The sequence below is a fragment of the Cucurbita moschata genome, unplaced genomic scaffold, assembly GCF_002738365.1.
Source record: "Cucurbita moschata cultivar Rifu unplaced genomic scaffold, Cmos_1.0 Cmo_Scf00043, whole genome shotgun sequence".
Lineage (NCBI taxonomy): Eukaryota > Viridiplantae > Streptophyta > Magnoliopsida > Cucurbitales > Cucurbitaceae > Cucurbita > Cucurbita moschata.
In genome coordinates, this window is record NW_019268559.1 from 1,934,011 (window position 1) to 1,960,168 (window position 26,158).

Genomic DNA, 26,158 nt, shown 5'->3' on the forward strand with positions numbered 1-26,158 from the left:
TTTTTTTTTTTTTTTTTTTTTTGTAAATAATATGAACTAAATTGAAAAAGAAAAAAAACTGATATTAGAGTATTTCCATAAAGGTTTTAAGGCGTCAATGATGCACTGTTCTCCTGTGCTACCATGAACTAAGTGAATATTCGGCGTTGGAACGATGTGAGAACTGAGATCATATGTATATGCAAAAACCTCACCGATTTATTATTATATACACATGGGAAACAAGACTGGAAATTGTAGAAAGATTTCGCGTATCAACATCGGTAATCATCTACAAATTCATGGGGGTCAAGATGAGTAGTCGTTAAGGACTCACATCATTAGGCTATGAACAACAATATGTTAGAGGCGGACACCAAATTACCAGTGTCAAATTTGAATCCTTGCACTCCTGTTTCCCATTTGTGGATTGTCTAATCAAAACCAGGGATGCCATGTCGGGTCCATCATGCACAAATTCTTTGGGTGCAATGCAGCATCAACCAGCTCTGACACACCCCTTTGTACCGACTGAGGCGGGTCCATGACATTCTCTTCCTGGATAAAGTATGGAAGGTCAAAAGCAATTGCAGATATTAAAAGACAAAAGGCAATATGATAAACTAAAATGACCTTCTATAAATCCCCCAATCTCATAGACTTGTTACTCATATAAGATAGAAAGTCTCACTATGACTTAAAATTGAAGGAAAGAAAGTAAAGTGATCAAGTGAAAGTGCAAATGTGTTTGCTAGGGAGAGATTTTCACATCCTTATATAAAATGCTTCATTCCCCTCTTTAATCGATGTGGGATCTCACAATCCACCCCTTTAGGGTCCAGCATTCTCATTGGCACTCGTTCCCTTCTCCGATCGATGTGAGATCTCACAGTAGAACTCTAATCATCCTCCAAAAAGAAGAGGAGGTAGGCAACAATAATAAGGTTGAGGTTAGAAAGCTTACTTCCTCGGAGAAATGTTGAGGTGCTATTCCATTAATCCGGTCAATGACGTTCTCAACATTGGTAGAGACTTTATGCTTGAAGTCAGCAGGGTTCATACCAGCACCTGTGATGGATGCTAAAGGCATACCGAGCGGTCTTCGCCAAGACCATGACAGTAGCTCGTCACGGAAGAACATAGCAAGTTGATACCACAAATGCTGAATTTGCTGATATTTTGAAAATCAAGATTTTAAAATCGCATGTCACTAACCAACAATCCTAGAACACAGCTATAAGAAAGAAACTCCAAAAAAAACTACCTTTGGTGAAACAACAGCCTGAGCAGCAGAACACATGGCAGAAACAATTAAACCTTCCACTCCAAAATGTGAGAAGAATGTTTGCATGTTCCTGGTTAACCTGAAAGGCACTGGTTCATTGAACTCGATCATACCATTTGCATCATATGCAGGGTGGAAATCTGTTTGGAAAATTTTCCCCGTGTTCTTAGCAAAATAAATCTTGTTGGGTGACCTTCCCCCAATTTGTAGCATGTAAGACATAAAACTCGAAAGGGCTAATTGGATGGCGAATTGCTTCTTAAAAGCCCACATGTGATTTCCACTGAGTAATGTCTTATACATATACTGTGAAAAAATGCCCTCGATTACAAGGTCTTTCGTTATAGCACCAAAAGCTTGGAGGCGAAGATCAACAACAGCTTCCGGCAATATTTGACCAGATATGGCTTGATTCAATTGCTCTTTGAAAAATGTAATTGGAAGATCTGCCTCTTGGTTGTTTCTGGCACAGTGATTTTCATACACCTCAAGAAAAGTGCTATACATCAAATCATCTTCCACCATGCGAACCTATACAAACCATAATCAGGAAGATATCCAACATCTAAAGTTAATAATTTGTGTGCAGACGCAGTCAGTCAGATGATTCCCAGCATTTAAGTTAATCAAACCCATATAAAAAGGATTCTAACCTGTGACCAAACAGGAATTATGATTGGAGTATGAATACACAAGTGGCGGCGTCTTGATTCCTTGTGCCTATCAAACATTTGATTCATAACTCGGAAGAGTTGCAAAATGCGCTCATCACTCCTAGCATTAGGGGTCAAGGAAGTTTGGACTATAAAATGACGCTGTGAACCGTCAGAACCAATTAAAGTCAAGCGTCTGAAACTACTCCCATGTCTTCGGACAATTGGAATGTCTGCTCCAACTCTGTCTAACTTCACTGTATGGTCAGGTGCAATTTCCTGTTAATGGTTACAGAATCTTGTCATCATGCATTAACAAAACTGAGACGCCAGCAGCCTCAAAGGTGTTCGTTTCTTCTACTTAGACTGTTCAATCGATTATTAAACATAAAAACAAACCCGTTTCTCGCATAAGACCTTCAAGAGCTATTGAATTCTACTATAACTTGCACTTAACACTGATTTAAACATTTGTTTAAGGCCTCGTCAAATATACCTGATCGGTGAAGTATTGTCCTGGTACCTCCACATCAACCACATGGAAGTCACGCAGCACCCGGCTTTCATCTTCTAATCTCAAGACTGCAGGAAACCTGTCCTCAACATTTCCTTGAAGAACATTTTTCCAGTGTTTCAATCTTGCAGTCAATTCCGACAGAGTTGCTGGGAAAGTGAAAGTGCTCTCTGGATCAAGATCACGCTCAAAATCTTGCTTGTACTCCCTCACAAAATCAACATGTTTATTAACCGCATCAGCTGAGAAGCAAGCCTTGCAAACTCCAGAGAGCTCTTTTTTAAGAGATTGAGGAACCTCAGCTGTTGTAGCAGTGGGATACTTGTAGCACCGATGGAGCAATGCATTAACCACAGCAAGAAGTCTCTCCTCTGGCAAAGTAACAAACCTCGAACCAATTTCCGTGAGTAGAATCTGCAAAAGGAAATATATGTTATATTCGTCATCATCCACTAGGGCCAAGTCGAAATAAATGTAGGTATATAGAATTCGGAATTAATATGACATGACCGTACGATTTCTAGTATTAAAATCTGTGTGTTACCATTACCTCCTCACTTGAAGCTTAACAGTTTACTTGTTGAATACCATACACCAAACTAGAGCCTACTATGTGAGGAGGAGCTCATGAAAAGAAAAAGAAACCAAACATTCGATTTAAGGAAAGCCTTTTTGCGACATCTTTGGATAAGGGGAGGGGCTAGCATTCCTCATCCTTCATTCCTCATCCTTTACTCCTCACGAGAAAAACTTATTATCCCCTTGCCACATCATCCTATCCCTCACGATAAATTTTTTTAAAAAATAATAATAAACACATCCTCCCATTCGCTCAAAGAAAAGTAAACCACGGATAATAACACTTAGAAATGCATTGAAAAAAAAAATCCCTAGAGTGAGAATTCTTTAATAGAAGAATACGAGAGAGACATTACTTGCCATGGTCTTCATAATCCCTTACAGCAAGAGGAATAAAGAAGCACAAATATTTTAGTATTAAACAAATAAATGTTAATCACCATAACCGTCATCTTGACAAGGAGGAAAGTGGCAGACGGTATTAAGGAAAAAGTAAATATAAAAAGTTAACCATTACCTCAAGTTCACTAGCCAAATTAGTGTGCTTGCCTCTGAGAGCCTCCATTATATCCTTTGCAGCATCAAATGCACTAGATGGAGAACCCACTAAGCCCAAGGCAGAACTGCGCCTTAATGCATTTTGAGTACCTTCATTGACATTGGAAGAAGGTTGCGGGAGTGATTGATCATTTCCAGCATGTGTGCTGCTGTCCACTCCAGTGGTCCTTTCAGGCTCTTGGCTGTGAGGATTACCACCATCATGAGATCCAATTCCAGTACCTGATTGAGTGCCTTGGTGACCTTGATTATCAGTAGGGGTAGAACTGCCACCATGACCTCCTCTACAACCTCCATCAGTCAGGCCAAGAGAGCCAGCAGAAGCGATATTTTGCTGCATTCTTTGTTGAGCCATTGCCATCCTTCCCATCTCAGATCTATTTGCAACATCTCTCCTTTCAAGCAAATAAGTACGAAGCCAGTAATACAGTGCCTGAAATTTTACAGGTAATTATCGGATAATAGAAAATAAGTGTAAACAGAAATATTGTTATGAAAATACACAAGGTTCACCTGAGGATAAACATTCGCAATTTTTAAGAGAACAAGTTTACAGTGAGGTGCTTCAGTCCTTTGCAAGGAAAGTAAGAGTTGAGGAATCCAGGACAGCCAAACCCAATGTGGTATTTGATCCAAAAACTTATCAAATGCTCGACCCACAGGCTCATTAGGGGTATCGAAGCTGAGAAGATATAATACACGAGCTAGATGGTTTCTTGAGTTGGAAATGCCAAATTTAATGCCTTGAAGAAAGCAGCTAACAGCATATTCCAACCAAATCTCTTCGTGGGAGTCTTTGTGAGCCTAAAAGGGAATTTTCCAATGACGTTGAGATCACATCTCAAAAGCTGAAATACATGAAGAAAGAAGATATAAAAAATACCATGTCACAATAGTTCCCCCAGCTTATCCATCCCTTGGGCAAATTCTTGAAAAGAGTTATTGCATTGGAGTATGATTGATTGGCACCTTCTGAATCACTTAATTTCAACTGGAAATCTCCCTTGAGACGAAAAATTTCTGCTTTGTGTTTCACGGGAAAATACTCTAAATTAGTGCTATTGATCAAATTCAGGCCACTGGTGAGCTCTCCCTTCATCTCCAGGTAAGCCTTTGCCTGTTCTCTTATCTTCACAAAAGCCTCCTACAAACATGCAACAAATAAAATAACATGAATGAACAAATGGAGCTGATGCACCTTGCCATATCAAGAAAAAGTGATCTCAGTCACCTCTAGGATTTTGAACTACTAGTTTGATGTGCAATCTATTGATGCAAAGTTACACTTGCAACTAACCTAAAAAGCAATCTGTAGGTGATATATGTAGTTTTAGGAAGATCACTAAAAAGCAGTCCTAATATATGATATAAACTAGTATCAAGCTCCAACTAAAAGTATATGATATGAACATCTCAATTGTTCCATAATACCTGCACTTCCATTGTCGAATGACCATACATCTTATCAAGTATTGTTACACAAACATCATAAAGTCCTTGTTTACGAGCAATATGAGCAAGCTTATTGACATTCCATGCTTTGTCACGAAAACCAAGGTGATGAAGTTGGGAATTTGTTGAGCCAAAATCCTTAAATGCATCAATTACAGCATTATACATCTCATTCCTCCATTGCAGTAAATCACACCAAACAGTCATACTATCCCATTCATTTGGAATTCGCAGTTTCCAAGTCTCAAGGATATCCTTTAGATCCGCATAGAGATTTGAAGGCACGCCAACAACAGAACTTCCAGAAAGTTTGCTTCCATTGGCTATGTCAACAAGAATTCTCGATGATTCCTGCACTTCAACCAGCTGCTGGAATTGTTGCAAAAGTGGAATCCTGGCATGAACTGACATTTCAGGTAATTGCCACCATTGTTCTAAAGAAAGATCAACTCCTTTTCCCACTATAATTTCCGCATCTGCTACACCATTTGTACTCCTATCATGAAGTTTAAAATATGCTTGAATTAAACAAATTTTTGGTGTTTCTTCTACTTGAGCTTTTGGTATAACGTGCTCTTTCATGTATGCCCAATCAGGCATTTTCCATAGACTGTCGAGCAGTATTTCATAATTATCAATGCTCTTCCCAAAGTCCACTAAAGCTTCCCATTGACTAAGTTGACTAGCACAGCAAAGCCATTGTTCTTCCCAAAGACACATCTCAGCCTTTGGTACAGTGTTATTATATGTACCTTGGGTCGCTTTAACCATTGATTGATAAAAAAGGCTTTGAGCACGCTGCCAGTAACCATGCTGAACTAGTGAAAGTCCAGCTTTAGTTTCTGCAGTGTTTGCCTTTCTCTTCCAAAGTCCACACCTCATATCTTCCTCATTGAGTAAGCGGTATAGATCCGCTAGAGACTCGGCACATTTTGTCTCATTCATGAACAACATAACATGACTTTCAAGAAGAGCCAGTGCTATATGCCATGCATTGTAAGTCTTGCCAATATATTTAATGAGCTCACTTGGCATCCGAGGCTGGGGATGACTTAGCTGGAGCCCTTCTAGAAGTGCCTGTACAACATTTGGTCTCTTTGATTGCTGTTTCTTGTGATAATCCTTTGACAGGAGGCCAATCATTGGTTTGGCCAGTGCCACCTGCTCTTCCTTTTGCAATGTTAGCCAGACAATAGGGAAAACCAAAACCCATAGATGGTACGCAACATTTGCATCATTATGGGCCAATTCTCTCAATGGAATAATAAGATCAGCCACCTATACAGAGAGTAAAACGTGTTAAACTTCACCTCTGCATGAGAAAAGACGGAGACAAGAATGAGTGATAGAATGATAATTAGTTCCTATGAGCAAGGCATTCAACTACCTGAAGTTTACTCATCCGATTTAAATATTGTGCATGCTTGAGAACAAAGGAATCAAATGTTAAAGGGGCATCCTCAGGACCCTCTTGAGCATCAATAACCGGGTGCTGCACTGCAGAGAAATCTGCAACATGACCAGATACCAGAAGAGGTGGTAACCTTGCAGAGTTCGGGGCGAGGGTTATAGGTTTATCCTCAACTAAAACTGCCAAAAGGAAATCGAGGCCCTGTTTGAGCCAGAATACATCGCTTAAAGCTTCCCAGTCCTGTACCTGGATGATGTATTGCAGCCTTGTAAACAAAGTTTTCCCAAGAGATTCATGATATAGGGAGAAAAATTTCTTCCTAATTTCAGGATCTCTTGCCCTCAGACCCAGCATGAACTGACGTTCAACCTTCTGAAAGACTTCTTGACGCAGAGACGAGGGATATCTAGAAAACACAAAAAAAAATATGTATATATTGTTATAACTTTTTCCAAGCACATAGAAAGTTCAAAAAGTAGCACTCACTTGTTTGAATCAGCACAAATTTGGTAAAGGAGCTGCAGATATTTTCCATCCCACTCTTCTGCAGCACTGGAAGAGAAGTTTTGCTTATCCACTTGTGATAGCTTCTGAAGAAAAGAGACAATGTCCTTAGGAGCAAGAAAAGAACTAGAGGAGACAGATGTCCCCATTTTACTGAAGTCGTCCTCAATCCACCCTTTTATCACATCAAGTATGCAGAGCAACACACTGGCATCAGTGCCTTTTTCTGACAACAGTGATGTCATGATTTGAGTTACAGAACGCTTGCACTCAGGAACAAGCATGACTCTTTCATTAATGAGCTTCAAAACAGATTTCAAATTGGAGATGACTGTTCCAACATCAGCACTTTGATGAGAAGAAGTTACTGCAGAATCAGGATCCATCCTTTGACCCTAATGATGATGACGACGATAAACTTTTCAGCGTAACCAATTGTGTTAATAAAGTGTATGTAATATAGAAATGAAGTTTACATGATAGGTTTGAAGATAATTGAAAATATGCAATCAAATAACATCAAAACCATAAGCTCAACATATTTATAGACTTCTTAAAAGAAATATCTCTATTTCACAAAAAGGACATGTAGTGGAACAATGGCTAGGAGCCATCCATCCAAGATATTAAAGAAGATACAGAGGGCTCTCCAACCAGTAAATTATAATAGAATACGTTAATCATAATTACAGAAGTAAACAACATTTACAGTAACAAAACGGGAGTTAATGAAGAGAGACTCAAAGTTTTATAGCATGCAATGCTAATTTACATTGAAATTCTGACTTCAACAAAGAAGATTCATTTTGCTTCAAACGCTAGAGATTTAATTCTGTATAAACTTTATTTATTTTTACCATTATGTTAGTTGCCTAAAGTAAATCGGCCCTCTTTATCCAAAAGACTCGTTCGACCAAAACCTCAGGTTGAGGACCAAAGTGAGTTATAAAAATAAGACTGGACAACGTTTTCACCAAAGAGACTACAGATGTCATCTTATTTCTCTCAAAATTTTCATATTTATAATATTAATGGCAAGTATCCCACGGAAGTCCAATTGAATACTCCAACTCGTGCTTCTAAATGATTCAGCCTAAAAAATGGTAAACGAAAAAAATCATGTTTTGTATGAGGAATGCATGTTGTACAAAGACCAAGGCACGGCAGCAGCACACAACAAAAAATTTATTCTTTTGAACAAGAAATGAAACTTTTCATTGAACTAATGGTAAGAGACAAATGCACGGCAAAAAATTTATTCAGCACCAGAACATTAGTTGATTGCAAATTATAATAGCAAGATATCCAGTTAAACTCCATTTAATGCTCCAAGTGAGGCAACATCACGCATGAAGAAAACATATTCAATGTGAGACCAGGAATTTTTAGAGTGGAAAGATAAAAACGCTGAAGAAGACAAGGAACGTTTTGTTATCAGAGAATGACAAGTGATGATTCCATACTTGTCTCAAATGAGAACCTGCTGATGATCCCATATCTCGTGCCAAGCGCTGAAGAATGCGTCCCAGGTTATATGGATCAATTAGGTTCTTCTGCACCTCTGTCAAAGTTTTAATTACAAGCAGGACAAAGCTAATGGAAGAAACAGTGTTATCCTCAGATGAAGTTTGAGGAACAGTTAAACTGTTGATGTGATTTTTTATTAGCTCGTCAACTTTTTGATACAGTAACTTCACATCGGGTGGTGTTGTGACCCCTTCCAAAGGATAAGCCACAAATACCATCCTTAGCAGGGAGCATAATGATTTCCCAGCATCTAACATCTTGTGCTTAAAACAGGGTTCTAGAATCTGTCCAAAAGATGAGACATGGTTTTAATTGAATTAAAGTAAATGCTACGTTCTTAGGATAAAATAGGGCTCAGAAACATACTTGAGATATCTGATTGATATTATTTCTGACAAACAGGTGCGGCTGCTTCTCTAAAACTTTGTTCATTACATCCAAGCCCTGTGCAAGAGCAGTGGAAGGGTCCTTGGACTGAGATGGCTGGATGCTACTGAGCAACTTCTCCAGATAATTGAATTTGACATTAGCATTTGGCCACACCTCCAGGGCCTGTGACAGAAGCTCTAATGCTTGCTTATACATGGCGGTTGCCTCTTTGTCCTTGGGCTCTATAACCAACGCCACCTTTATCCATAAAAGTATAACTGTTAAAAAGCCTAATACAGAGATTAAAACGTGAGAATCAATTCAAAACAAGATAATGATGCACCACAAAGATGACATTTCCACAATATTCTGCAAATGTAACGTTATAGTTTCAGTTGTTCGACATCTTTTACTTGTATAAAGTATTGCATCAAATCAAATGGCCGATAGGTTGAATACTGGTTGATGAAAAAATGGTATCGCACTACTCACCCAACCAATCAAAATAATGGACCTAACGAGAGCAACTGAACATTACTTTTCAAAGAGAAGAATGAAGAAAAATAGAAGGGTATATGATACATGCACTCAAGGGAGATAATAAAAGAAAAGGTTAATTTTTTTTTTTTTAACAACAAACAAACTTTTCAGTGTAGTAATCTAAACTATCGAGGCAATAGATGGATGACTAATTATGCAATCAAGCAAATCCATAGTTACAATGACAATAATTGAAAAGCGGCACCAGTGAACTAACGATACATGAAAGAACAAAATAAAATTTGTGCATACCCTTATAAGAAAATTTATAATCATTTCCTCCATTGCAGCATTTGGTTTAAATTCTTCATCAGGTTGTGTTGTTGACCCGGGGGTCTCTATATTTGGCATTGATGATGCACCACCAGGAGACATGACGCAGGGAGATTGAAGACCAGGTTCAACCTTGACCCGCTTGGTTGAATCTTCGGGGAATGTAGAACCATCAACCAAACGCTTGGGATCAGCACCTGGAGGACATGAAGTCATTCCATCCTTGCTGTGGCCAGGGGCGTCACTTTCAGTTACATGCTTCATTTCATTTTGCCTTTGACGTTCCCAACCAACCACCAATCCAGAAAGATCAATTGCAAGTCTTCTATTTTCTGCTGTAGTATTATAAGGCAATCCTAGACGACTGAGAGAATTCACCATCTGTGGAACGAATTGAGCTCTGCAACTGTAGAAGAGATCTGAATGTCTCACAATGAGTTGGAAAATGTGAATCAAATTAGGAATTGAGTGGCCCTCCTCGACCAGTATTTTTTTGGTATATCTAATCCAAATTGGCATTCGAGAATCACCAAGAGGCAATCTTCGTGGAAGGGCTGGCATAAGTATATCAAGAGCCTGCTTGACCAACATTTTATTCTCTGGTTGACAAGTTCTAAGAAGTGCTACAAAAACCTGCATCCACATCAGAGTTAGGATATTTTGCCAAGAACAATTCCATAGTGTCATAGTAGCTATGGTTGTACAGCCTCTTTTATTTTATCAGGTAAAAAGTTTTGTTTCTTGTCCAAAAAAATATTTCCTTATTTCTGTAAAATTTCCCTGTACAACTTTTAAGAAAGTCTACTTTTTTCAGTTTCCTGCTCAGGTCATACAATTTGTGTAAAAGATGAACGAAAAACAACCATCTCTACAATACATAATAAATACCTGAAGAATAATTTTTTCAGGTGCTTGATAAGCCTCCAAGAAATGGCAGACATTAACAAAGGCCCACTGCTTACTGGCACTATCTTCCCTTTTTAGATGATTCCAACCAAACTTGATTAGTTCTTTCCTATGATGGACCAAGTCGCTCTGAAGATACTTGAGAAGTAAGGTTGCAAGCTGTAAAAGTTCAATTCTCAAGGGCTCATCGTACTCAGCTGACACCTAGAAAAGAAGTTCAGATATTTAAGAAAACTAGGAAAAAGAACCGTTTCAGGTAGATAACAATAAGTAGCAAAATCACCTCTTCTGGAGGATCAAGAAGTTTTTCGACAATTGTTTTAATTATAGATTGATCTACAACCTCCCAACTTTGCCCATTTTGGAAGGCATGAGCAAGCATAGGAAGAATTAGCATTTGCATTACAATCACCAAATGATCATGACCAAGTTGTTTCGATTGAAACAGGTTCAGAAAATGTAATAGAAGTGCTTTCTTCATGTTCGGTTGATATCCTTCAGCAACCTAAGAGACAGAGTAATCATTTCATGTACCAATTTTTTTTAAAAATAATAAAAAAAAAATAAGAAAAGACCATCAAATAGTCATTTCCATACAACAGAAAATATGTGGTGGACAGTCATATTAGTAATCTTCACAAAGAAAACTTAAGAATGAGGTTACCTCAATGATATAAAACTCCTTCAGAAATGTGTAGTCGATTCGAGTGTGAAACAAAAAGATGGAAAGTATGTCAAAGAGCACATTCACTTCTGCTTTTTCATGTCGCAAATAATTAAGGAAGCATTTAACTAGCCACTTGCTTTCTTTCACCTATATCATAATGTTCCGATCATTTCAGTAAATCAGAGTAGAAAAGCATCAAATAAACATTGTAAATTTCATTTAATAATTGATGAAGTGAAGCATCTTCCAACTGACCCACTCAAGATGGAAAAGAAATAGAAGAAAAAAATCATATGTTAGAGATTGATGGAACAAATTCAAAATAAAGGTAGGAAATGGAATAAGAGGAAAATGAAGAAATTTATTTGATATGGTAAATAAAGCAGAAGCGGCTTCTTTAACCCACTCCAAAGAGAGGAAGAAATGAAAACCGACTTTTGGCTTGAAAAGCCGTTCTGAACAGAATATATATATATATATATATTTTTCTGAAGTAGGTCCAGCTAAAACAATAGAGAAAATATTGCTAATAATACTATTTTCAAGTGGATAATGAGTAAACTTTGTATGACCCAATGGACGAAAAAAAAACGAAAATATTTACAAGATAATGTTAAATCAAATATTAACACATGCACTACACGCAATCAAGGTCTTAATAGTTAGAGATAACTGTAAGACGTAAATGAAAGAAAATAAGGTTTTTATCAACTAATCCCGCATGTAAATGTATTGAATCATTCTAAGCCAACAAACAAGATATAAATCCACAGCTTAAATGTTAAATAACATCAGAAAAGTAAAAATAATAAAAATAGGCAGGCACAGTTAATTCCCTAAATTCAGACATCCATCGGAAATGCAGCAGTTTGTAATCTTACTTGCACTAGGTTTAGCTCTTGCTCATTGTGCAGTCGAGATATTCTAGCAGGTGACTTCCAAACAAGTACAAGAGTATCAAAAACTACACGATTGCTCTGTAGCCAACCAGGCATCAATTTCACCAAAGTTTTAATAAGTGCAAGACCATGAAAATAAGCATCAGATACTACACTTGAGGGAGATGATGGTGGATCGGGGGCATCAGAAGGAGTTACAAGGCCTTCATCACCTGATAAAGGAGCAGGTGGGGTTGATGAACCGGGAGTTAAAGCAGCTTCAGATTTAGGGACAAATTCAGGAAACGCACTAGCAAGTATCTTTTGTGGTGATTTTGCAAGTTCTTCTCTCAGAGATTGGCCAGCATCTGATCGTATAATGTACATAAACCTGAAAGCATAACTAAAATCAGAACAAGCAAATAGTGACATGATTTTTACATCTTTGGTAAGGTTTTCTTTGATTGACAACTGAGAAAAACTCCACAAACAAACCAACTATCCAAAACTTACCGTCTGAAGTATTTTGGTTCACTAAGATGAGCAAGGAAGTAATCAACAGCAAGCGGTGCATATCGGTTCAAAAATTTAATTAGTGGAACACGGTAAGGACTATTGACTTCACTATACACTTGTCCAGGGGGAAGAGCTCCTTCCAAATCAATAGTCAATGTTACTAGTTCATCAAGAAACTTGGATGCAGCCGTGGGAAGCAGATGAAAAAGTTCAATGATAGCTGAAAGGAGAAAATACAAACATTAGATAATCAGCAACCCATGCCGGGAAATTAATGCAACTCCACAAGACAAAAGTAAGAACGGAGAAATTCAGCTTTTAACCCTGGTACCCACCTCAGTAGGTCAATTTTAGCCCTGAAGTTTTAGTTTTATCAAATTAAAACGTGAACTATTTAAAGCGGAAAAATTAATCACTCCCTTGATTGAATTGTCATTTTTTTCCAAGAATTTCTTCTCTTCCTTTATCAAGATTTGTGCCTAGTTGTTGCCCTCTCGTAGCTCAACGAGGGAATTTTTGTAGGTTTTAATTTTTTAAATTGAATTGGATGCTCATTAGTTGGGTTTGAACTTTGGACATTTTTCTCTACAGTTGGAGTACTTTTTATCAGTTTGATTGTATTGTAAGTTGGAATTATAGTTGATTTTTTTCCTCTTAAAATTACCTGCTGCAATTTTTGGTTCTTCGCCTGCCTTCCATGCTTTCTGACTTTGTGCAAGCTTTTCTGGCTCCAACCATTTGTTGAGGTGCTCTAACAGCTTGCCACCCAATGTAACGTTAAACCAACTGGCCAAAAGTTCAAGAAGGCGAGCCAGACCTTGAAGAAGAGGCAGGCTAAGATTTTTGGTGTGTGCCAAGTTTACCAGAATAGGTCTGAGGCTACCTTGCAGCAGATCTTTGGGCATCCTTTGCTGATTAATAACCTATACAGAAACGAGGGGTAAATCCTAAAACAAAACAAACACAAACACACAACCCATAAAAAAATAACACCTTATAAGGTATAACTTAGACCCTATTGTATTAAATTCCATTCACCTAATCATTTTTCTTATGCAACTGTCTAAGCCACTAACTTGTACATACTGCAATTAAGCTCCCAAGATTGCAATCTAACCCAACAACATATGCATTAAAATTTTAAAATAAAAATAAATTAAATTAAACTAATATTTTTTATAAAAATAATTAATCACATTTGATTTCTCATCAGAAGTCCTCACTTACTAGTCGTATTCAGCAAAATATATATAATTAAAACTTTTAATGTTAATATTAAAAAATAAAATAAAAAAGGATATTACCATAAGCATAATATTACTGGGCCAAGATGGGAATAAGTGAAATTCTTACCTAAAATTGAGATTAGACCTCACTTGTATTTATTGAAAATTTGAAATTACCTACACAAAATAATGATGACAGAAAATAAACCATATTGACAATAAAACCAGTAAAAAACTAAACCTGTCTTAACCCTTCCTTTGCAACAGCAACTACTTCTGGAGTCCGACATGTCAATGACTTGAAAAACATTGAGATGATTTTTGCACGCAATTCAGAATGATTGGGAGTTTTAAAGTCCGCCCATGCCATGGTGGTACACAATAACTCAATGCAAGCTTTTCGGAGCTTGTTCAATGATGTCGCTATTTTTGGGTTCATAAACTTTACAGCCCATATAGTTTCATCTGCCTCAGCTATTTGCAACGCTTCTTGCAGAAAGTTAACCAACTCCTGAGTCAACTTTAGAAGAGGCGGCCTTAGTGCCAAGCAGAAATTCAGGGCTGTAACAGCTCCAACCTGTAGATCAGAGCAGGTTAACATAGAAACAACGTAAACTATTTAAATAACACGCAGTTCAAGACCTGTTGATCAATAGTCTTCAACCGAAGTGGTCGCAATAAGAGAGGTTGAAGCATAGGTTGATACAGAGGTTCAAGCAACTCAGACACCTCACTACCAGTCCTACTGGCCAAAAGAGCTAAGCATGACTGCACATTCTTTCTGACAATAGTTGATGAATTGGGATTAAACAACTCAGAAGCAAGGACATCTACTACACCTTGAAAGCTTTGTTTTCGTGGTTCACTGTTTGCTTCATCCACATTATTCACAACTCGAAGAACCTGATTAAGTACTTGGCTAGTCTCCTCTTGCTCCTTACTAGCATAAATGGGTAGCCTTTTCAGAACATATACCAGGGCCCGTACAATTTTTACTTGAAAATGGTAAAGAGTTTCAAGAGTAACCCTTCCAACTACAGCACCAAGTCCCATTACACCCCCCATTTGGGCTTGCCACGTTCTGCCATAACAACAATGCAAAAGCTGTGGCAAAAGTTGCTCAAAAACTGGAATGCGGGCACTTGGAGGTGGTGAATATACTGGGCTCATGGGGCTGGAAACATTCATTGGGGTGCCAGGCCCTCTAGTCATTATTACATCAGTTTGTTTTCCACGAGCAAGGAAAAGAAGCATTTCAGAGAACAAATTTAGAGCATTCAGAGCAGCTTTTGCATGAAGCCTGTTTTCATCTGCTAGCACCTCAACTAAAGCATCCAAAAAAATGAGAGGGTCCAACTCTTTGAGGTTACAACAGCCACCACTTTTTAATCTGGAATTAGCATTAACATTTGAAGGAGGCAAAGTACTTCCAAGTGAGGCAGATGAAACTGGAGTATTATTTAGAGAAGAATCGATATGGAAAAGTATAGCAAAATGGTGGCATACGTTAAGAACAAAATCATCCTTCGGTTCATGGAGATCCTCCTCTGAACCAGCTGCAATAATGGTCATCAATAGAAGTTTGAAGACAGATTTCTCAGCCATAAGTTGGGTTTTTGTCTTCACGCCTAAATCAGCCTGCAAAAAATCCCTCTTATTAGAGCAATGGCAGATATTACAGTAATTGGATTTAGGAATTCATACCCATTTAGGTAGCACAAGTAATGTGACAAAACAAAGAAGGAAGAAAAAAGATGTAGAAAAAGATCAATACTGACAATCAGAATGAGAATTTTAACAACCATAAAGATATCAAATTAAAATCAGACACCATCTTTATTTCAAATGAGATAACGGGTAGGACAAGAATATTAACAATCAGAAAGAATGATGTCCATTAGCATTCAATTAAAACAGTCATCTGCACTAAAGCAGAGAGAATCTACGACCAGCAGAGACCTCTTCAATAAGAAGGCTGGGAAATAAGAAAAACTCTGCTATTGACCAAAAAAGGCCATAAAGTTCATTAGCAAGTGACAGCCAATAAAAGAAATAAAACCACACCCAATATCAAATTTCCCTCGACTGTTTCTTTTCTCCTAAGAAAGTTTTCCTGTTTCTTTCTATCCAAATCTCCCAGAAAACAGCTACAAGATAGACTAACTTACAAGCTGGAGACTAGTACTTCAGCCAAGATCAGATGGTAACACGGAAAACTACTTCTGGGGTTCCATAAAAACTTTGTACTACAAAGCACTCCGCAATCTTCCTAGTGAAAATGCAATGCTTAAAAGGATCTTAAACTCTTTTTCCGTTCATAAAAACACACCTTCAGGAATTAAGGCTTGAGCAGGATGAGTTTTTTTTAACTTTCTCATTGGTTTTTCATCTCATTAGTTTTTGATACACCAATAAATTAGTGACCAAACAAAGAATTAAAGATCTTATAGGCACTTTAGCTTTCAAAATAGGTAACCGAACTGTACAGGGAGGACCTCCGTTCCTGGCAGCAAAGAAAAAAAAAATAGAATTTGTAGAAGTGACCAGAAGGATTAAGCTTTCATTGTCTTGGATGGCATTGGCTGAGTAATCGTATAATATGTCCTTTCACTCCTCAACTCAAGTAACTCCTTCACAGATTGTTTTTATGGTCAGACCACCAGCTCCTTTATTATATCTATGGCAGTTCTTATTAACGAACCTCCTCCCCTTCAATGAGTTTTCGGCTGAATGTGGAGCAATTTTGGATAATAAAAGAAATGTGAACAATTGAACAAAACTCCCAAAACTATGATTTCTTTAAGACCAATGTGTTAGCATAGACTGTTTTCCTTGACTGTTTTATTTTCAAAAGATAGCCACCAAGATTCAATATGGAATAATATAAATGTTAGGCTGTATTGGTTTTTCTTCAATATTGCACAACATTTGGAATTGAGTAATTGAAAATTCTGTGTTTATAACAGATCCAAGAACCACCATTTAATTTCAAAGAAAGAACCTCAGGAAATCGGTCCTCTATTTGACATGTTAGTGAGGCAATCACAATAAATTCAAAAAGGCAGCAAAGAATGTCAGAACAAATAAGCAACATTGTGAAGTATTTATAAAATTGAATATAGCGCAAAGGATACAAAAAGGCTTTCCATCAAAAAGCAGAGCCATGTTAGAGAGATAGAAGCAACACAATCTTAAGAAAGCCAACCTTTGCCTCTGGGGTCTCAGACCTCCGCCAAGAGGAATCAACAGAAGAGGCTAGCAAAGTTGACAATTGTCTGGCCGTATGGCCATCATGAGCCACATTTCCAGGCAAATTCAACTGAGATGACAGGCAGACACGAAGAAATTTCAAAGCTTGTTTCCTGTAGAACGAATCAACACCACCGGTTTTGTTCATCACAGCTGATACAGCAAGATTAATGCATCTATCCAATGGCACCAGAAAGGGAGTAGATGGCTCAAAGGTAAGAATTAAACGAAGCCCATGTTCCGGGTTCTCCTTGCACTCTAGAGCAAGTGGCTCCTTGAGAAAGCGTCTATTACGACCACCTAACTTTCCAAGAACTTGCAATGCTTTTGCACCCCAAGAATAGGGCATTGGCCTCAAATGAGACCATAAGGCTAAAATCACTTCAGACATCACATTAGCCATACAAGGTTCTAGGAAATCAGGGTTTAAACTATCAACCCAGAACTCAAGTGTTCGTAAACCCAGACTAACTAAGTCATCGCTTCCTTTTAGACACAAAACAAGAGGCTTCATTAAACGAGGAAGGTAAGGCAATAATGAGCTTAACCGTGCAGGCAATGTGAGGCATAATTCCAACAACAGATCCCTCATATCTTCCCCAGTTGGACCAATAAGCATGGTCAGTAACATGTTAAGGCAAGGCTGTAGCAAAGAAATCAGATCACGTAGTAAAAGTTCAAATTTACACCCTGCTAATGCCCGAAACATTATGCGAAGAAGTTGCATGTACCCAAGAGGCCTTTCAACTTCTGTAGCACTTTTAACACAAACTTCCACTATGACAGTCACATGAGGCTGTAAAATACGCTCAAAATCTGCAGGTGCTTTAGCAACAGCACCAAAGACAAAACGAAAGAGTTGCAAGACCAATTTTGCCCCTGGTGAATCTGGGTTCTTCAACACATCAAGTTTGCTGGTGACAAGAAAATTAACCAAAACATCCGCAAAAGGTCTATATACTTTAGGTGTTTGCAAAAATGTGGAAAACAGATGGACCAGCTGTGTGTTGGAGATCATGCACTCAAAAACTTCAGGCATGCACAATGAAAATATGTCCATCAGATCCCGTGGTTCCATAACAGTAAGTATCTGGGAGAACAGATGAAGCATTTCTACTTCTTCGTCCTTTTCCTTAAATAGTGTTAAGCAATGAACACCACTTTTCAGAACACCAGAGGCTTTGCACACCTACCCAGACCAAAATTATGGTTAGGTTTTAATCAAGCCAACTAAATAGCGTACACACATTCATCATCAATTATATCATACCTCGTCCTCTCTCATTCCCTTAAATGCTTGAGGTGTTGCCAAATTTGATGTTGGTGTAACAAGCATCTGCGGATGTGTTCCATTTGGAGTTGGAGAAACCTTAACAATAAATCCACAGATTACATAACATAACCAAGTTACGAACAAGCAGTCAAACTGAAACCATCATTTTTAGTATTAGTGAAACACCTGACAACGGGGTAAATGTGCATGAGTGATGCTCCAAATGATAGTCTTCATTCCTAACAGAAAACAGAGCCAAAATTTATAAAATAAAATAAAAATAAAAAGCTCCAACAATAAAGTACCCAGAAGAACAACATACAGAATTCACAAACTAATTCAACCAAAGCAATTACGAAAGAGAATTTATTACCCATGATTAACGTCTTAATCAAATGCTTACAGTCATTGACTTCCTTAGAATGCTCCACCGGGATCTGCAAATTTAAAACTGCCTGCAAGAACATGGTAGAGAACGGACCAAATAATATACAGATGAATGCTGGAGAAAAGATAAGGAAGTATCGGAATATCAATCAAGAACATGCTGCATTGTGTAAATAGTAGAACTAAATAATATTTCCAGAAGTTTGTAGACGACAAAAGTTTACTCAATTAGCAGACCAACACCATTGAACACCACTTTTGAAAAATGTTTCATTTTAATTCATAAGAAGTGGTCAAGATAAATCCCTCTTCAGCTCATGCTTCTATTTCATCGACCAGTCTATTAGAAAAGTACAATATATTGCCTTTCATTTTAAGTAGGACCACATGCCTACTATCTCACAGGGAAAAAAATAAATATGAGCTTTTTCCAGTGACAATAATACAAAATAAAATTAAAAGATAGAGACTATGCTCAAAACAATCCCGAACATGAGTATCAAAAGAAATTTACAGCAAAACAAAAAGGCAGTCCAGTTAAGTTGAAAAAGCAACCTGCACAGGGAGCTCAAGCTTGGACCTCAAATTTGCACGATCTTTTCCCTCCTCACCTTCCTCCAATAACTATGAAGTATGAAAAGAACTCAATATTAACAACAATTCATAGCTTTTCAAGTTATTAAGACAGAAGTAGAAGAGGGGGGAGTATGTCAATATGGTAATTGTGGTACCTGAGGAATGGTGTGCTTGAATGTACTAAATTTCCCAACAAAAGCATCCAAAATACGCCCCTATACATGAGATGCTTGTCATATTAAACATAAAATTCACTGCTTATGTCTTGCTAATTGAGAATACAATCAAGAAACATATTCTTATGTCAGACCAAGAGAATTCGTGATTCATCCATAGACGTTTGGTCAACACCTTTCTCAAAGATTGGCTCCACCTATATCCAAAATCCACTTTATTCAAGAAGGCCAAAGAATGGGAAATAGGAAGAAGTTAAAAACATTGCGAGTAAGCAGTTAGAAAAGGTACCAAGTTCAGCATCAAACGTGCACAAGTAGTATGAATGCTAAGTGATAGTGAGGCATCATGCATGTTACTTGAGAACAAGTAGATAATCTGTGACAGCTGTGAACATCATATAGCATTTATCAAATGATGAACTGTAACAGAGTGCTGCAGAAACCAAGGTAAGAAAAAAGTGACGTGAAAAGTATCAGACAGTCCCTGAAGCCCAAAAGGGGAACAAGATAGATTGAAACAAAACTACTAAACAATTACTTTCCTTTTGAATTTCATTCCCTTTAAAATATTCTTTTCAGTTTTCTTGTCACTTGTGATTGGTAGCATCGGACTTTTTCATAAACTCGTCGCTTGTGATTGGTACCAAACTTTTTTATAAACTCATGCCTCCAATTCCAATTTCCAAGTGACTTCTCCAAGAAGTCAACCCCATCTTCCGATAATGTCATTTGAAATTCAGGACAGCAAAACAAGTATAGTAGCATAAACTTAGTGGAAAAATTATAAATGAGAACTTTCCGTTCTTAAGGTTCAGGACAAAACTGTCAAGAAAATTCATAACCAGATATTGTCATTCTAAAATAGATTTTAGCGACCCACCTCAAAATTGTAGGAACACAAAAGTTAACAAATAAGACAAACTCAAAAACTTCCTGCATTAGCACTCAAATTGCAAAATGAAGATACCTGAGATAGGGAAAGATCCCCCCTGACATGATGCACAATTTCGGCTAGTAAACTATAGGCTAATGGTCTTAACGTCTCGTAGCATGCCCGACCAGTTCCAACTAGAGCCCTTTAAATGTGAAAAAGATACAACAACAAAGTATCAGTATGAATAACAGCAAAGCTCCGCATTAGGATGTACATGGATAGTATATTACTTCTCTTCCAACAGTGTATCTATCAATGGAAATAAGCCCCTCTTATACTCGGTTCCAAGAACATGTTTCAGGGCTACTAATAATTCCTGCATTGAACAACTTTAAGCTTAGTTCTCAGATTTTCCTTTCAACCAAACTGAACAAGTAGGAAAAGAAACCCATGATAATAAATGACAAAAGTTCTCACTTTTCGAATTGACACGGAATCTGAACATGTAACCAGCAAATTCACAATACTCTTGCAAATACTTTCTTCATGTGGCTGGATATAATCAGCCGAACTCCTCAGCAGATATGTTAAAAACGAAACAGTCTGCAATCACAAAGGCAAAAGATAAGTAGATTGTTAAATGTTACTTTACTTCCTGATTGACTACTGCGGTTAACGTACAGCCTAATTGACTGGTTAGTGGTCACTTTACACGATTGACTAATCATGTGCACAGCATAACTTATGGTAAAAAAAAAATATACAACTCTAGACCAAAATTATTTAATGGAATATCAGTACAGAGAATCCCTAATAGCAGCAGGCTCTATCTGATTGTCAAAAACATATAAATCCACGGGTCTTCCTTGCAACAAAAGGCTTTGGCTCAAAATAGAGGGTAGATAAAAGGTAGCATCTCTTCCACAAACTTCTCCATCATCATCAATGGAAGACCGAGAAGGAAAATCTATGCCACACTCAACTTCCTCTTTTCTTTTCTTTTCATAATGGTAATGGATTGTTTTAGTAGCTTACTTACGAAGGTATAATACGAAGGGCAGATAAAAGGGTTTCCATGTTGGTAACTAAGGCTTAAGTATCAACCACCTGCAATTTATGGGTGGCACGATCTCTTCTACAATTTTCCATATGCTCCTCCACAAACAACATGTTTGAGAGGGTGAAAACCTTCCAAAGATTTTCAAGACAAAACATCAACCTCCAAAAAAACAGATATCAGGAGCATTAATGTTAGCACAGATTATATCAAGGACTTCGCCAACAAATACAGCTGTAAAAATGGTGACTAGCCGAATATGTATCTAGGATTGCCCCCAACTCGAAATTCTTATCTTTCTCCTTCTAGAAGACCATTATTGAAATATCTCGTTGGTAGCAAAGGAAGAGCAATCTCGGAGACAAAAATGTAAAAAATGATGGCTAAATGAGGGCGACATGAACTCCAAATTTTAACATCGTATCATGGCTTCAAAGAAACGAAAGAGTGCCATCATGGAAATTCTATCGATACAAGGAAAAAATTTCAGTAAATAAAGATGAAATTGTATCAGAATTTGTATCCTTTTACACGTCCTTATATACAAAGGACGACACCCTCACTGAATTTCTCCACGGTCTCTTGACCGGAGCCCAATTGACAAACAGCAAGAAGCCTCCCTTGAGGTTGCTTTCACCAAAGAAGAGGTAGGGAAGGTAATACAATTCCTAGGCTCCGACAAAAGTCCAAGATGGGATGGTTTTGCCTCAAAAAAAAAAAAATTATGTAGGAACATTTTGCAGGCCCATATCGTGAAAGTGTTCCAAGATTTTTTTTTTTTCTTTTTTTTTCAAAATGGAATTATTAACAACAACCTAAATGAAACATGCATTTGTTTGATCTCAAAGAAATAGATGTCTGCATTGTCACAAACTTTCGCCCCGTCTTACGACTAGACAATACAAAATCATAGCATGGGTGCTATCAGAGCGTCTTAAAAGGGTCCTACCTTTCCCGATTATTGGGCAACAAACAACTTTTGTGGAAGGAAGGTGTATCCTCGAAACACCGCTCATGGAAAATGAACTTATAGATCAATGGAAAAGAAAGAAACAAAAAGGAGTCGTCGTCAAGCTTGACTTGAAAAGGCCTTCGACAAGGTCAATTGGACTTTTCTCGAAAATATTCTAGTAGCAAAAGGCTTTGGCTCAAAATGGCGAAGGCGGATAATAGATTTTATTTCACTCACAAACTTCTCCATCATCATCAATTGAAGACCGAGAGGGAAGATCCACGCCCCACAAGGTCTTCAAAAATAGGATCCTTATCCCTATTCCTTTTCATAATGGTAATGGATTGCCTAAGTTGCTTACTCACCAAGGACGAATACGAAGGGCACATAAAGAGCTTTTAGGTTGGGAATGAAAGCATAAGCATCAACCATCATCAGTTTGATGATGATAAAATCCTCTTCTTTGATTTTCCAAATGCCTTCTCCACAAAAAATATGATCGAGGCGGTAAAAACCTTTGAAAGTTTCAAAGGACAAAATATCAATATCCAAAAAACAGAGAATATGGGCATCAATGTTAGCACAAAGATTACCGAAAACCTAGCCAACCAATGTGGTTGTAAAGGGTGAATGCCCAAATATGTACCTAGGATCACCCTTAAATGGGAACCACAAATCCTTCTCATTTTGGAAGACCGTTATTGAAAAAATAGAAAGAAGATTATCCACATGGTCATCATGTTATACTTCTAAAGGTGGAAGGCTCACCCACTTACAAACCACATTGTCCAACCTCCCCACTTACTACATGTCTCTCTTTTACATGCCACGAACAGTGACTAAGGATATAGAAAGATTATTCAAAGACTACTTGTGGAAAGATGGCCCACACCTTGTATGGTGCAATATCATAAACCTCCCGGTACATAAGGGAGGACATGGTCTATTTTCGATAAAGTAGAAGAACAAACCTCTTCTCGCCAAATGGATATGGAGATATAATCGCAAAGAAAACGCCTTGTGGAGAAAATTTATAAAGGCCAAATATACTCTTACAACATATACAAATTGACCCTTTCCATCTTCTGCAAAAAGACCATGGAAGTACATAAAAAGAAAACACCAAAACCTCATCACCAACCGAATTTGCCATAGGGTTGGTGATGGAGGAAGCACATCTTTCTGGACCAATCCCTGGATTGAAAACCCCATGCTATCCTTACGGTATCCACTTCTATATAGACTTTCTCATAGCAAAACAACCACAATCCAAGAAATATGGAATGATGTCAACAAATTCTAGGACTTGAAGCTTGGTAGGAACCTAAGGGCTAACGAAGTTACAGAATGGGCTGAATTAAGCCTCAACCTCACCTCAATTGTATTGTTTAAAGAAGCAGACTCATTGATATGACTTCCTAATGCTAACGGGGTCTTCTCTACAAAATCTTTGATAATGGACCTAAGGAAAAAAAGTAGAAGCAATAAGCCCCACACTAACAAAGACAATATGGAAAGGAAATCACCCTAAAAAGTTGAAGTTCTTCTTTTGGGAAATAACGCATAAAATCATTAGCATAAGTAAAAATCTACGTAAAAAAGAATGTTCTATAGGACTCTATTTCTAAGTTGGTGTCCACCATGCAAGAAATACAGTGAATCACAAAACTACTTATGGCTTTCTTTTGGACTCTATGGAAAGAAAGAAATCAAAGAGTCTTCACGAAAAAAGCCCAGACTTATACTAAGCTCTTCAACATTGTTGTTTGAGAAGGTTTTTTTTTGTAAACATCATGGATAACGTATCCTTATCTCTTATAAAAAAAAAATGAAGACCTTTCTTGAAAAATTCGAAAGGAGGTTATCAACATGGTCCTCAAGATACACATCCAAAGGCGGCAAGCTCACTCTAATACAAGTCACATTATCCAACCTTCCTACTTACTATATATTTCTATTAGAAATGCCTTACAAAGTGGCTACAAAAATAGAAAGATTGTTAAGAAACTATCTATGGAAAGATGTCCACATCTTGTCCGACGAAATACCATAAACCTCCTAACTTAAAAGGGAGGTCTTGGGATTATATTTGATGAAAGAGAATAACAAAGCCCTGTTTGCCAAATGGAGCTGGAGAAATTACCACGAATGTATCGCCTTGTAGAGAAATCTTACAAAGGTTAAATACGCTCCCACATCATGCACAAACCGATAACCCCCACCAATTGTTTTTAAAAAAAAAAAAAAAGTTGAAGAAGAATAATATCCAATCAGCGTACCTTAACTTGCGCACCCTTCAGTTCAATGAAATGATTCTTCAAAAAGGGAGGAACCTTTTCAGGTCCTGGAACAGAAATAGCAGAAACCATCAGAGGCAGCAAGAGAGGGATATTTGTTTGAACAAGACGACTATACAGCTGGAAAAGAAACATCACGACCAGTGGACTCTCTGTTACTATCTTAAATGAACGGGTACTGGGATTAAGCTGCATAGTCCCTGTGCATCCGGCAGTCATTGACTGGTCCGATGTAGTGGATACATCCGTGGGCTTTAGATCTTCGACACCGGTAGCTGGATTTTCAAAAAAATGGTTTACGGTCAACTTAAAGTTCTGGTAAATTTTGCACACGAAATCAAGGAATGGCTGCACTTCATGTTCTAGAGTCGGTCTAAAATTTCTGAGGAGATCGAAGATTATGCGGATACAAATTAAGCCGTTCTCTTCGTTATCTGTGGTAAGCACTTGCATGGCAACCTTTAACATGTCCTGCACGAAGGGTCTTAAAACTTCACTGTGAGGAAGACGATTAAGGATCTCCACCACAATGTTCCGAAGTTTATTCTCGAGATTATCAGTAAATTGAGGACTTGTAATCTGAAGTAGGATAACGGAGAACGCTCGAAAGTAGCATTTCAGAAAATTCAAGTACTCGGGAGTGTGAGCAATCTCCAGGCTATCTCGAACCTCCGTTGCCATCTGAAGCCTTGTCTGAATACCTGCTCAAGAGTACATTTCAGAACAAAACAAAAATAACAAAAAAAAACGGTACGGGTAAGAGTAAGCATAGCTCAGTTTGATCGACAAGAAACAATAAGAAAATATGATAACGATATGGAAATTGGTGCAAAAACCGAGCACGTTGCATCTCCATGGCATAATTTAAGCGATTTTCGAAGTGAAATACTAAAACAAATTAGATAAACGTGATAAGCAACAACAAATTCAAGATCAAATTACCTAGTTTCTTAGAACTAATGGTCGCAAAGACAAATGCGTTCGCGCCCGAACAAAGAAAAGAGAGATAGATAGAAAGAGATAAAGAGAGCGTACTGAGTTCAGGCTCAACGAGGTGGCGAGAATGTTGCTCGAGGTTCTGAATGGGACTCATGACGTTCTTGAAATAGCGAAGAACACGACGAGAAGGAGCTCGGTAATTGTATGACGTTAAACGGCTAAATATCGAGAGCGTTAGGCAGTTCCAGCAGCTTCTTCTTCTTCTTCATACTCCTACTGTGCTTTGAAGCGCCTTCATCGATCAGTATTAACAAGAAAGAACGGAATCGTACGACTCCGGTACCAGAATTGTGCGGTGAATTCGATTACCTCTCCGGTGCTTAAAGGCTCGATGATCTTGTTCTGCGAAAATTGCCAACAATCCCAGTCGAATTTCTGTTTCCCGGGTAGACTTGGGGATCGTCCGCAAAGGCAATCAAGCATAAACCATCGCGGGGAAAGCAAGCCAGTCTTTGTAGACTTATGATTGGACTGCAACCGA

General features: G+C 37.9%; 1 protein-coding gene across 1 annotated transcript; it reads right to left on the reverse strand.

Moving 5' to 3' along the window:
- Positions 1 to 157: 157 nt before the first annotated feature.
- Positions 158 to 26,158, reverse strand: LOC111433618 (transformation/transcription domain-associated protein-like). The gene is made up of 35 exons (XM_023070717.1): positions 25,714 to 26,158; positions 24,661 to 25,379; positions 20,850 to 20,975; positions 20,663 to 20,748; positions 20,466 to 20,574; positions 19,788 to 19,883; positions 19,633 to 19,695; positions 19,478 to 19,537; positions 19,302 to 19,370; positions 18,733 to 18,814; positions 18,546 to 18,598; positions 18,357 to 18,455; positions 17,043 to 18,275; positions 14,480 to 15,475; positions 14,079 to 14,414; positions 13,276 to 13,534; positions 12,609 to 12,831; positions 12,099 to 12,486; positions 11,215 to 11,364; positions 10,834 to 11,055; positions 10,533 to 10,754; positions 9,624 to 10,277; positions 8,829 to 9,089; positions 8,399 to 8,746; positions 6,918 to 7,330; positions 6,408 to 6,837; positions 5,000 to 6,298; positions 4,452 to 4,712; positions 4,082 to 4,372; positions 3,528 to 4,001; positions 2,414 to 2,845; positions 1,918 to 2,196; positions 1,244 to 1,795; positions 944 to 1,150; positions 158 to 537 (listed from the first exon to the last, which is right to left on the reverse strand). Exons 1-35 carry the CDS (start codon positions 25,769 to 25,771, stop codon positions 418 to 420), a joined length of 11,670 nt encoding a protein of 3,889 aa, XP_022926485.1. The 5' UTR covers positions 25,772 to 26,158; the 3' UTR covers positions 158 to 417.